Here is a 13,015-nt window from a genome sequence, read left to right as displayed (position 1 = left end):
TTCAATCACGTTGGTGTGCCACTCAAGAAAGCCTTTCCTAGCAACTGCAGAGCATAATCCCCTAATCTTTGGCCACACACCTCATGCGCACACAGCAGAATGAGACTGGTGGGAAGATTTTATTTATCATATATTTATTTATTTATAAATAATTATACATTTATTTAGATGGCACGGATTCCTCGCTGGCAAAATCCCTGGTTCTGAGGCCAAGGCTTCCGTCAGCCACACTGATCCTTTGGGGGAAAAGGGAGGTCACCTCTTGGTCAAACGTACACAGGACCAGGCGCTGGGCACACAGGACTTCCTAGAATCAAGGACTAGGAGTCACTGGGTGAAACTGCCAGTGTGTTACTCAGTCTGCAGGGCCAGAAATTACTGTGTGCACATGAAGCAGTGAAGATAATGTCACTTCCACGGGGGACAGAATAGGAAAAGCCGGGCAGCATCACCACCGTTGACTTGGGTTTCCTTCTGACCCCACAACAAGAAACACACAATGACTTTTTGCAATGTTTAAGGCAGACTCTTGTCCCTCGGCTTTGCAGAGAATCCTAGAGTGGGTGGGGGCCATCAAGGCCCCCTCGTCCAACCCACTGATCAATGCTGGATCGGCCTCAAGCATCCAGGAGAAGTCTCTGTCCAGCCGCTACTTAAAGCCAGCAGTGAGAGGGAGCTCACAACCTCCTGAGGAATGCATTTCATTGCCAAACTACTCTGTGACCCCCCCCCCCCCATATCTAGCCGGTCCCTTTCTGTCCATAGTTTAAACCCATTACTGCGGGTCTGATTCATCCTTGTGATGTCACAAGGACGTTGACTATGGTCACAACCTGAGGTTAAATGAGTCAGATGTCTGGTTTCCCCCCACCTATTCCAGAGATCTGAGCTAGTGCTCTGAAAATGTTGCCTTTGTAGCCAGCTCCCTCTTGAAAGGTGAGGCCATGCACATAGGGTGAAGGAAGTACATGGCACAAGAGTAGCAGTAGAGAGCTGCCCCGCTAGATCAGGCCAGCAAGGACCCATCTAGCCCAGCATCCCATGTCATGCAGTGACCGATCAGTTCCTCTGGAGGGCCAGCACCAGGGCACAGAGGCTGAGGCTCCCCCTGATGTTGCCCCCTGGTGCTGGTGTTCTCTGCCCCTGACCATAGAGGCTCCCTTGACACACCATGGCCAGTAGCCGCTGATGGACTTCTCCATGAATCTGTCTGCCCTCCTTTTAAAGCCGTCTGTGTTCAGCAGTGGAATAGGCTGCCTAAGGAGGTGGTGAGCTCCCCCTCACTGGCAGTCTTCAAGCAAAGGCTGGATACACACTTTTCTTGGATGCTTTAGGATGCTTTGGGCTGATCCTGCGTTGAGCAGGGGGTTGGACTAGATGGCCTGTATGGCCCCTTCCAACTCTATGATTCTATGGTTCTATGGTTCTATGCTCATAGTCATCACTGCATCCATCAGCTGTATTCCATCTTCAAGACTGATCAAAAATGTGTTTCCTTCTGCTCATCCTGCATCAGTTGCCAGATTCGTTGGTGCCTCCTGGATAGAGGGAGAAAATGTTCTCTCTGCTCTAGAAGAGTTGATTTTTATACCAGAAGGCTTTTCTCTACCGGAAGGCTTTTCTCTACCATTCCCTTTCCCTTTTCTCTCCCCACAACAGACACCCTATGAGGGAGGGGAGGCTGGCAAAGTCCTGAATCCTGCTCAGTCTGTGATGAGCCCAAGGTCACCCAGCTGGCTGCATGTGGGGGGAGGAGCAGGGAATCAAACCCGCTTGCCAGATTAGAAGAAGAGTTGGTTCTTAGATGCCGCTTTTCTCTAGCCGAAGGAGACTCAAAGCGGCTTCCTATCGCCTTTCCTTTCCTCTCCCCACAACAAACACCCTGTGAGGAAGGGGAGGCTGAGAGAGCCCTGATATTACTGAAGAAGATGGTTCTTCTATGCCACTTTTCTCGACCTGAAGGGGTCTCAATGCGGCTTACATTTGCCTTCCCTTCTCCCTACAACAGACACCCTGTTCTGACCACCCAGTGGTCAGAACAGCTCTATCTGTGTGCTGGGGAGTCCAAGGTCACCCAGCTGTGGGGGAGGAGTAAGGAATCAAACCTGGCTCGCCAGATTAGAAACCACCACTCTTAACCACCACACCAAGCTGGCTGTAGGCATAAGCTTATATACCTTTATCACACCAACAGCACCGTCTTTTCTGGAAGCTGAAATGTCCCAGGTTCTTCAGCCTTTCTCCAGGTGGAGGTGCGCCCACTGCTGAATCGTTCCTTTTGCCCTTTTCTGCCCCTTTTCCATCTCCACAATGCCCTTTTAAGACAAAACAACGAGAACAGAGCCCATCGCCTGGCACAAGTGTGGGCAGAGGTTGCTGCCAGTGTGGGCCAAACGTCTTTTGGGTGACCTGCTATAGAGGCATTCCAGACATCTGGGCCTGACGTTGGGCCCCAAGTCTTGAGAGAGAAATGTTCTTTTGCTTCCTTTGCAGGCGTTTGGAAATGCCAAGACGGCCCATAATAACAACTCCAGCCGCTTCGGGAAATTCATCCAGGTCAACTATCTGGAGAACGGCATTGTGCGGGGGTGAGTGGCTCACTGGCTGGCTAGAGGATTGGGGCAGCCGTGAAAAGATGTAATTTTTTTGGGGGGGAGGGCAGCCTTCAGGAACATGACCTTAGGAACGCCAGAAGAATTCTCCCCTTCTTAAGGGCACTGAAGGAAACAGGTTCAAGGCGAGTTATGACAGCAGGCTTTCCAGTGTAGGGAATGATCATAGTGCAGACGTTGGGTAGCAGAGCTGTGTGGTCCACCCCCCATAAAGCACATTTCCATTTGGATGCCGCAGCAGAGCAGAGCAGAGCCCCCTTGAGGAAGCTGTGGCTGTGTGGTTCCTCCACTCTATTCCTGATGCTATCTCCTCTGCTGGGTTCCAGGGCCGTCGTTGAAAAGTATTTGCTCGAAAAATCTCGTTTGGTGTCTCGGGAAAAGAACGAAAGGTAAGTCATGGAGGGCCACACCCTCATGGGATCTCTCTGGAGCAGCTCAGTGTCCTTCTTGCGTTATAGGTCAGAGATCTGTACTGTACGTCCCCCAGATAGGAAAGTGGGCTCGGGTGGTTGACCAATGAGTCGCTGGGCAGGAGGAAGCTGCAGAGCGGGGAGGTGAGGGTGGCTCTGAAAGGGCTCTGCTGAAGAAATGGGAGTCGGGGGGAGTGGTCAGCTTGGAGAACTGAGGGGGACAGTCGTGGCAGGAGGTTCTCCAGGAGCTCAGGCAGAGAAAGTCCTTTCAAGTTGCAAAGACAGGGATTCAAATCCAGCCTTTCAGCATGCTGAGACTATCTTCTGCCCCCGCCCCCCCAGCCCACTATTATTTCCAGCTGCCCCGTGTCTCCTTGGACCTCTCACCAGCAGCAGTTCTTGGGCAGAGAGCGGTCTGACCCAACAGGAGGGCGACATCTGCAATCTTTGCCCCTTCAGCACCATGCAGAGTCTTGCTGGTTTGAAAAGCTCCCTCACTGCTGCCTGCTGGCTCGTGTGAGGCTCCTCTTAGTGGAAGGAAGCCAGGACCGTCTGCAAGGTCTCCTCAGGACCTGCTGCCAAGCTCATTGCAGGGGAGAGTCTGGGTTTGAACCACCCATGCACACCAAATGGGGATGCGCCACAGCGTGTTGTCTTTCCCTGTGCTACAGCCTGCCTTGCCAAAGAGATTCCGCAGTAAAAAGAAAGGCTGCGGCCGGTCACACAGCTGTGATTTTGCACGCTATTTCCTGGCTGTAGGTTCCCTTCCAGCAGCCAGTACCAAGGGTGGGCTCCTCATTCTGCCTGAGCTGCCTGAGAATGGGGGGGGGGGGGGGGATGGCTGAGCCAGCCAAAGTGTGCCTTAGAGCCAGATTAGAGCAGCCACCTCCAATCTGAAGAACTGGGTTTGGTTCATTGCTCCTCCACATGCAGCCAGCTGGGTGACCTTGGGCCAGTTGTCTCAGCCTCACCTATTTCACTGGGTGTGGGGTGAGGAAGGCAGTTGCAAGCTGCTTTGAGACCCTTTGGGAGTTCAAAAAACCCAGCTCTTCTTCTTTGCTCTTGCAGGAATTACCATGTGTTTTACTATTTACTGCTTGGTGCCAGTGAAGAGGAACGCAAGGAATTCCACCTCAAGCAGCCTGAAGATTACTTCTACCTCAACCAGGTACACGATGATATTCTGTGCCCAGATCTGGCCAACAGATGCAAAGGATGTTTTGTCCTCAGCCACTCTGGAGGGCAGAGCAAGCCTACGGAGTGTTCTGCTCTAATGCATGCTCCACTCCACATCCAGAGGACAAAAGGGTCGTGGGTCTTCCAGTGGCGGATTAGGGTGGCTATGAAGAGATACCTCCTTGTGTATTTTGGAGCACCACTGCTGCCACCTCCTCCTCTTCTCATGAAATGCCACTTCCTTTCTATTTATAGTGTGAATGTGATCACCAATCCAGAACTCACATTCATATGATCACAGAGTTGGAAGGGATCTCCAGGGTCATCTAGTCCAACCCCCTGCACAGTGCAGGAACTCACAGCTACATGCCCACCCATAGTGACCCCAATTTCATGCCCCAGTGATCCCCCATCCAGCCTGGCCTGGAGGAAATTCACCTACCATCCCACAGTGATGTTGAGTAATTCCCTAGGTGTGCAAGGAAGGGCCACAAGAGACAAACGCTGGCACATCCCTTCCTGCCCAACTGCTCACAATCTGCCTAAAACCAGCATTTCACATTGTCTGAGAGAATGATCCAGCACTACATTTTCAAACAGAAAGATAACAAACTACGAAAGTTATCATCCACCCCCACCCCCCGCTGTAGCCAAGAGCATCACCTCCATGTTGCACAGTGTTGAAAAGGGCAGGTTGAGCATCAAGGGGTTTTGTTTATGTGAACCTCTTTTGCTGCCCTCTCCGCTCACCGTCTGAGGCAGCGGTGTACTCATTTGGTAGTCAAGCAGAAGTCACCACCTGCCCAAACTGACATTATTGATTTTGTGTATTATGTTTTTGTCTGACTTAAAGCCAAACTGAAATGAAAAGGTGGGCTGCCTTTCTCCCTCCCCCCCACCCCCTTAGTGAATAGGTGGATAATGTTTGCCTCGCGTGGACGGCAGTTATAAAGAGTCCTTTGCGAATACAGTGAAAGCCCCGTGGTGCTTCTATCATTCAGCAAAGGCCCTGTTGGCTGCTTGGCGGCTGCCAGGAAGAGGGCGGGGAATGCTGGGAAACAGTGCCATTTAACTGGACCTGAGCATGCTGGCCGTGTCCTTAGGGGACTCCCTCACCATCAACTAGAGGGGAGAAAAGGGCTGCCTTCCTTATAACCGGTTTCTATGAAATGCTCGGTGATTTTCATTCTCCTGTTTCTTATGGTTGGTTCCAGGTTTCTGGACAGATTTCCCAAGGTCCCCCTCTCTTCCTCTTCCCACTACTAGACCCTGCTCACTCCCCAATCCTCTCACCCCCTTTGTTTCCTTTGCCCGTCTGCTGATTTGGCTTCCCACTGCCCGTAGCCTCAGCCCCTTTTCCTTGGCATGCAGCTGGAAGTATGGGTGAGAGAGTACTAGCCGGGGAGGGGGAGGTGGCAGTGGGCAGCAGTGGGGCCTCCTAGAAACTCTTTGGTGCTGTGCTGATGCCAGCCCTGCTTGGCATCTCCAGACCTTGGGCCTTGGGAAAGAATTGGCACTGGTCAACATACTAGGAAGTCCGTGCCAGCATTGTGCAACGTGGCCCAGCTGGAAGTTTGCTCCACTTAGAAGTTCTTTGGTTGGAGGTGATAGCAGCCTTTTGAGAGCCAGCTTGGTGTAGTGGCTAGGAGTGGCAGCTTCTAATCTAGTGAGCCAGGTTTGATTCCCCGCTCCTCCCCCACATGTAGCCAGCTAGGTGACCTTGGGCTACAGCACTGATAAAGCTGTTCTGACCAAACAGTGATATCAGGGCTCTCTCAGCTTCACCCACCTCACAGGGTGTCTGTTGTGGGGAGAGGAAAGGGAAGGTGACTGTAAGCCGCTTTGAGACTCCTTCGGGTAGAGGAAAGTGGCATCTATGAACCAACTCTTCTTCTTCCTCTTCCTCCTCCTCCTCCTCTCATTGGGAAGTACAATCTCTTGCAAGGCAGAATATCTTAAAAATCAATCAACTCCCACTCATTCTGGAAATCCTTTCCGGGTTGTCAATAAACCCCAGGGTTTCATGAAACCCTGGTTGAGAAAGCCTGCACTAATCATAAGGTTTTGGGATGTTTTCAAGGTCATTCTTACTTTATTCCCCCCCCCCCCCCGGAAACATGGTGTCAAAACCCTGCAATTCTAAACTTTTCAGAATGAATAACAACTTGTAGTCTTCCTTTCTGGTTCCTGGCATCTTAGTGGAGAGTCCTGGGATTGTCCCTGTGGATTCTCTGAGTGGGCCTGCCTCTTTCTTAACAGCATAACTTGAAGATCGAAGACGGAGAAGACCTGCAGCATGACTTTGAACGGCTCAAGCAAGCCATGGAGATGGTGGGGTTCCTCCCAGCGACAAAGAAACAGTGAGTCGGGATCCTGTGCAAGCTGCTTGGTTTGATTTGTGCCCCCCCCTACACCGGAAGGGGAAGATTTGTGGGTCAGGCCACCTGTAGCAATGAGAGTGTTACTGTGTGCGCTGCATCTGGCATGACAAACATTTTAATTAGGGCCCTGTTAGCCGAGCCTGCGTTGAGCAGAGGGTTGGACTAGATGGCCTGTATGGCCCCTTCCAACTCTATGATTCTATGAGCCTCCCACCAAAGGGCTGGGGGGATAGGACGCTGTTCTCCCATCTTCTCTCAGCTGGCCCGTAGATCATAGGTAGGCTGGGCAGAGGAACCAGGAACGGCCCACCGTTTTCCAAGTTTCATGCCAGAGCAGGGACACAAAGCTGGATCTCCCAGCTCCGAGTCTGTCACACCAGCCGCTGGGTCCTCGTGGCTCCCATTTGTACAGAGCTTGTGTCTCAGTCTTGCCCAGTCTGTGAAGGGGGTTCAGTGGCAGCTTTTGTCATTTTATTGATTTGTGCATATTTTTTTTAAGTGGCGCACCACACCCAAAAGCTCAAAAATCTCTGGTCATATGTGACCCTAGTAGAGCCAACATGCAAGTGGGCAAAGGGGAAATAATTTTGAATTTTTAGGTGTATGGCTTATGGGCTCTTAAACCTTACTAAATGAAAACTTGCCCCAGGCCCCATAGCACATTCCTTGCTCGTTGTTTTGGTTCTTTTAGTTAAAATGGATTGAATATGGATCATTGGGATCCAGTGTGGAGAAAGATCTTTCTCTTCCTGAGGGCCTGGAGAGCCTTTGCTAAGCAAAGTAGTCCGAACTCAGCTGGAGGGGTCTGGCTGCTTCCACCGGGGAGGCCCTAGCACCTCCTGTGTGCAGAGAAGCTGCTCGACTGCTGAGCCTGGATCCTAAAATGCAAGCAGTTGTACAAATGTGTGTGGGGGGGGGGACAGCAGGAGTCACTTTGGAGGGCATGAAGCAACTCAGTTTTGGGAATGGCCTTCCACAAGTGACACAGAGAGGGGGCATATTCAAGGAAGATTCCGCAATGGTTCACCCGCCAACATTTCCCTCTATGCTTTGATTGCACTGGTGTTTACCACTTGTGCTGAAAGTCTTTTTGGATGTTTTTAACAGAGTGGGAGGATTATAAATGCTTTAAATATTTAACCGTTGGGGGTAGATTAAACTTTCTAGCTGAAGAGAGAAAATATTCCCTGCTTTTCCCTGCGTTTTTTCTTCCCCAGGATTTTTTCAGTACTCTCCGCGATTCTTTACCTGGGAAACGTCACCTACAAGAAGAAGGCAGCTGGTCAGGATGAAGGGCTGGAAGTTGGCCCTTCTGAAGTGCTAGACATCCTGTCTCTGCTTCTGAAGGTATCTCATGCCTTGTTTCTAGATCTCAACCAAGGGTAAAAATGCTCGGTTCAATAAATCCTGTAAGTTTTGGTTGCAGAAATATAGTCTTATAATATATGGATGTCAAGATGAAGCCGGGCAAGATATTTAAGAGTAACCATAAGTCACAACCAAGATTAGCATTCTAGGTATAAACTACTTTTGCCGGTCTTCCTCAGTTTTATGTTAATTGTGTGCGATCAAAATAAATTATGGCAGAGCTCAAAATATTTACCGAGTATTCCCCTGTTCCTGAAGTTATACTGTATTTGTGCCAAACTGCTGGAGTCAGGGTAGCATCGCTAGACTGTGGTCCAGAAGCTTTTGGTGAGCAATCCTACAACTGGAAGTTTCCCAAACACAAAGTGCTGGTCATGACCTTCGAAGTTTTTAAAGTGGTTTGGGATGAGGGCACTTAAAAGATCTTCTCTGCCTGCGTACACCTGCTTTTCAGTTATGATCTTCTGGAGAGGTCCTTTATACCCCAGCTCTTGAACAGAATGACTGTTGGCGGCAGGGCCTTCTTTGTGGTAACACCTCCCTAATAGAACACCTTTCTACAGGTATTTGCACGTGCTTTGCCCATTTAGTTTGATTGTTAGGTATTTTCCAAAGGTCACTTTTCTCACATCTTTGCACTGCTGGTTTAGGATTTGTTTACTGTGTTGGTTTTTGGATTCAGGTGGGTAGCCACGTTAGTCTGAAACAGCAGACTAAAGTTTGAGTCCAGTGGCACATTTAAGACTAACAAAGTCTTATTTAAGGAACAACAACTGGTTGACAAATGGTACCCAGAGGGTACTTGTTAATGGTTCAGCATCTTCTTGGAAAAGAGTGACAAGTGGAGTACCCCCAAGGATCTGTCAGGGGGGCTGTGTTGTTCAACATATTTATAAATGGTTTGGATGAGGGATTAGAGGGGATACTTATTAAATCTGCAGATGATAAACTGGGAGGGGTAGCAAACACAACTGAAGACAGCAACAGAATACAGGATGATCTTGATAGGCTCAAGAAGTGGGCTTAAACTGAATAAAATGAAGTTCAATAGGGACAAAAGTAAAGTTCTGCATTTAGGTAGGAAAAACCAAATACACCAATATAAGATGGGGGAGACTTGTCTTGGCAGTAGCATGTGTGAAAAGGATCTAGGAGTCTTCATAGACCACACATTGATCATGAGTCAGCAGTGTGACTCAGTAGCTGAAAAGGCAAATGGGATTTTGGGCTGTATCAAACGGAGTATCGTGTCCAGATCATGGGAGGTGATGGTATCGCTTTACTCTGCTCTGGTTCGGCCTCACTTGGAGTCCTGTGTTCAGTTTTGGTCACCCCAGTTGAAGAGGGATGTTGACAAACTGGAACGTGTCCAGAGGAGGGCAACAAAGATGGTGAGGGGTTTGGAGACCAAGACATATGAAGAAAGGTTGGGGGAGCTTGGTCTGTTTAGCCTGGAGAGGAGACGACTGAGAGGGGATCTGATAACCATCTTCAAGTATTTAAAAGGGTGCCATATGGAGGATGGAGCAGAATTGTTCTCTCTTGCCCCAGAGGGACAGACCAGGACGAATGGGATGAAATTAATTCAACAGAAATTCCATCTAAACATCCGGAAGAAGTTCCTGACAGTTAGAGCGGTTCCTCAGTGGAACAGGCTTCCTCGGGAGGTGGTGGGTTCTCCATCTTTGGACATTTTTAGACAGAGGCTTGCCATCTGACGGAGAGGCTGATTCTATGAAGGCAAAGGGGTGGCAGGTTACAGTAGATGAGCGATAGGATTGTGAGAGTCCTGGCACAGTAAATCACAGTCCAGAGAGAACAAATATCAAGAATAAATTATACAAAGCTACGCTTCCGCATTAACAAACAGTCATTATATATTTGGAGCATATTCCCAAGACCGTTGGCTACCTTGGCAAGCTCAGTAGGATCCTTTTTGGATAGCATTTCATAATAAGGGACCTGGAACTGCAAAAGGAATTTAGATCTGACAAGTAGAACTCGTTGGGCAGAGAAAGCTGGGCACTCCAAAACAATTGGCAATCTTTTAGGCGCAGATATTTGGTGAAATCTTTCCCAAGACACATTTGAAGTAAAGGAGAACTCTTTTTTTTTTTTTTTATTTGATTTGTATGACCGCCGCTCTCGGAAACCGGCTCGCGGCGGTTCACAACATTTTAAAACAAATACAATATATTAACCATTAAAATTCCCATTAAAACCCCATTAAAACAATGACTAAGTCACAATGATGGCGATTAAAAACTATTCCCGTACAGGCCCACTGGATGAGCAGAAGGGAACGGAGGATAATTGGGCATAGGATGGAACACTCTGGGGAACCAGGTCAGTCTAGTACTGGCCTCCCCCCTCCGGGGAGAGGGGTCCGATCTTAGCCCCGGGCCATCACCCGGCCTTAGACAAACACCTGGCGGAAGAGCTCCGTTTTGCAGGCTCTGCGGAACTCGGAGAGCTCCGACAGGGCCCGCAGCTCTTCAGGGAGCTCATTCCACCAGGTAGGGGCCAGGACCGAAAAGGCCCTGGCCCTTGTCGAGGCCAGGCGTGCCTCCCGGGGTCCTGGGATCATCAGCAGATTCTTACCCGCAGAGCGAAGTGCCCTGCGGGGGGCATAAGGAGATAGGCGGTCCCTCAAGTATGCAGGACCCAAGCCGCGTATAGTCTTAAAGGTTAGTACCAAAACCTTGAACCTGATCCGGAAACAAACTGGCAACCAGTGCAGCTGCTTCAGCAGAGGCTGAACATGGGACCTCCAAGATGATTTAGTGAGGACCCGTGCAGCTGCATTCTGTACCAGCTGTAACTTCCGGGTTAGAGACAAGGGTAGGCCCGCGTAGAGCGAGTTACAGAAGTCTAATCTAGAAGTAACCGTTGCATGGATCACAGTGGCCAGGTGTTCCGGGGGCAGGTAGGGCGCTAGTAGCCGAGCTTGGCGTAGATGGAGAAACGCCGTCCGGGCTACCTTAGTGACCTGGGCCTCCATGGAAAGTGAGGCATCCAGAATCACTCCCAAATTCCTGGCTTGGGGCACAGATGACAATTGTACCCCGTCCAGGCAGGGAAGACGCGCTTCCTGTTCCTGCTCCCTTCGGCCCAGCCAAAGGACCTCCGTCTTAGAGGGGTTGAGTCTCAGGCGGCTCTTCCTGATCCATCCAGCCACTGCTTCCAAACAACTGGCGAATTTTTCTGGGGGGAGATCTGGCCGGCCATCCATCAAGAGATAGAGCTGGGTATCATCAGCGTACTGGTGACACCCAAGCCCATAACTCCGTACCAGCTGAGCCAGGGGACGCATATAGATGTTAAATAACGTGGGGGAGAGCACCGCTCCCTGTTGTACCCCACATGGGAGTGCAAAGGAGTCGGATAACTCCTCCCCCACATCGACCCTCTGTGATCTGTTCTCTAGAAAGGAGGATAGCCATTTAAGAGCCACCCTTCCAATCCCAGTATCAGCGAGGCGGTGAACCAAGAGCTCGTGGTCAACCACATCAATTGCGGCTGACAGGTCTAATAGCACGAGAATGGCCGACCCGCCCCGGTCCAGCTGGCGCCGGAGATCATCTGTCAGGGCGACCAGCACAGTCTCCACCCCATGGCCAGGACGGAAGCCAGACTGGTATGGATCAAGGGCCGAAGTTTCCTCCAAAAATGCTAGGAGCTGGTCCGCGGCGGCCCTCTCAACCACCTTGCCCAGGAATGCAAGATGCGATACCGGGCGGTAGCTGGCGGGGTCCCGCGGATTCAGCGATGGTTTTTTCAGAAGAGGGCGAACCACTGCCTCCTTGAGCCGCTGAGGGAATTCTCCCGATGTAAGGGAGAGGTTTATAATCTCCCTCAGGGGAACACCTATCCGTGGGTCGCTGATCTTAAGCAACCATGACGGACAGGGATCAAGGGGGCAAGTGGTCGCCCTCACCGACCCTAGCAATTTGTCCACTTCGGATAAAGAGAGCCGCCTGAAGCCATCAAACCTGATCCCCCGTAACGGCCACGGAGCTTCTAGTTCACGAACTGTATCAACTGTGGCAGTAAGGTCACGACGGAGCGACAAGATCTTATCCGCAAAATAGCTCGCAAAAGCCTCGCAGCCTAGTTCCAATTGACTACTATTTTGATGCCCTCCTTCGAGGGCAGTAAGGGTCCGAACTATCCTAAATAATTGGGCTGGGCGAGAGCTAGCGGACGCGATTTCCGCAGCAAAGTAGTCACACTTTGCCGCTTTCACCGCCATCTCATACGCCCTCATAAGTGTGCGATGAGATGTTCTTGTAGCTTCGTCGCGGGTCTTCCGCCACACTCGCTCTAGCCGTCTCACCTCCCTCTTCCTCTCCCGAAGCTCCGCGGTAAACCACGGGGCCTGCTTGAGGCGAGGGCGGAGAGGGCGCTCAGGAGCTATCTCGTCAATGGCGGCCAACAGGCGGGACTGCCAGTCCTCCACCAAGGCCTCCAACGAGACACCGGAGGGCATCGGGTCCCGCAGAGCATTCAGGAATCCTTCGGATTCCATAAGTCTCCGTGGGCGGACTAAAATGCGTCCGTCACCCAAACAGGGGAGGGGTGGCATCCGTAGGCGAGCCTTCAGGGTATGGTGGTCAGACCACGGAACGATGTTGTTAGCCACCAGATCGATCTCAACACCAGCACCAAAGATCAGATCCAGGGTATGGCCAGCCTGATGAGTGGGACCAGCAACAAATTGCGAGAACCCCAGTGTCGCCATGGCCGACACCAGGTCCAGGCCAAGTCCTGGAGCCGACGAATCCGCATGGACATTAAAGTCCCCCAAAATTAATAATTTGGGGAACTGCAATGTCCAGGCGGCCGCCGCCTCCAGCAGGCCCAGCAGGGCATCGGGCGGGGCAGTGGGTGAACGGTACACCGCCCAGATGGCCACGTTCTCAACCGATTCCCACGTCAGGCCAACACATTCAACTCCTGGGATCGATGGTGGTGGGAGAGCCCTGAAGGCATAGCTGTCCCGGACTAGGATCGCCACCCCACCCCCCCTACCATGGAGCCGGGGCTGATGGAGGACCGAGAAGCCGGG

At 51.1% G+C, this 13,015-nt stretch overlaps 1 protein-coding gene across 8 annotated transcripts in view; it reads left to right on the top strand.

The window, feature by feature from the left end:
- Positions 1–13,015, top strand: part of MYO9B (myosin IXB) — a 90,139-nt gene that overhangs the window by 28,695 nt on the left and 48,429 nt on the right. For all 8 annotated transcript variants that reach the window (XM_077331854.1, XM_077331855.1, XM_077331852.1 and 5 more), the window contains exons 3-7: positions 2,494–2,588; positions 2,939–3,001; positions 4,091–4,190; positions 6,458–6,558; positions 7,797–7,926. In XM_077331854.1, coding sequence (XP_077187969.1) covers positions 2,494–2,588; positions 2,939–3,001; positions 4,091–4,190; positions 6,458–6,558; positions 7,797–7,926 — 489 coding nt within the window. The remainder of the gene's footprint in view (positions 1–2,493; positions 2,589–2,938; positions 3,002–4,090; positions 4,191–6,457; positions 6,559–7,796; positions 7,927–13,015) is intronic.

The sequence above is a fragment of the Paroedura picta genome, chromosome 4 (genome assembly GCF_049243985.1).
Source record: "Paroedura picta isolate Pp20150507F chromosome 4, Ppicta_v3.0, whole genome shotgun sequence".
Classification (NCBI taxonomy): Eukaryota; Metazoa; Chordata; class Lepidosauria; order Squamata; family Gekkonidae; genus Paroedura; species Paroedura picta.
The sequence above is the reverse complement of the archived record's forward strand: the minus strand, read 5'-3'. Positions and strand labels throughout refer to the sequence as shown.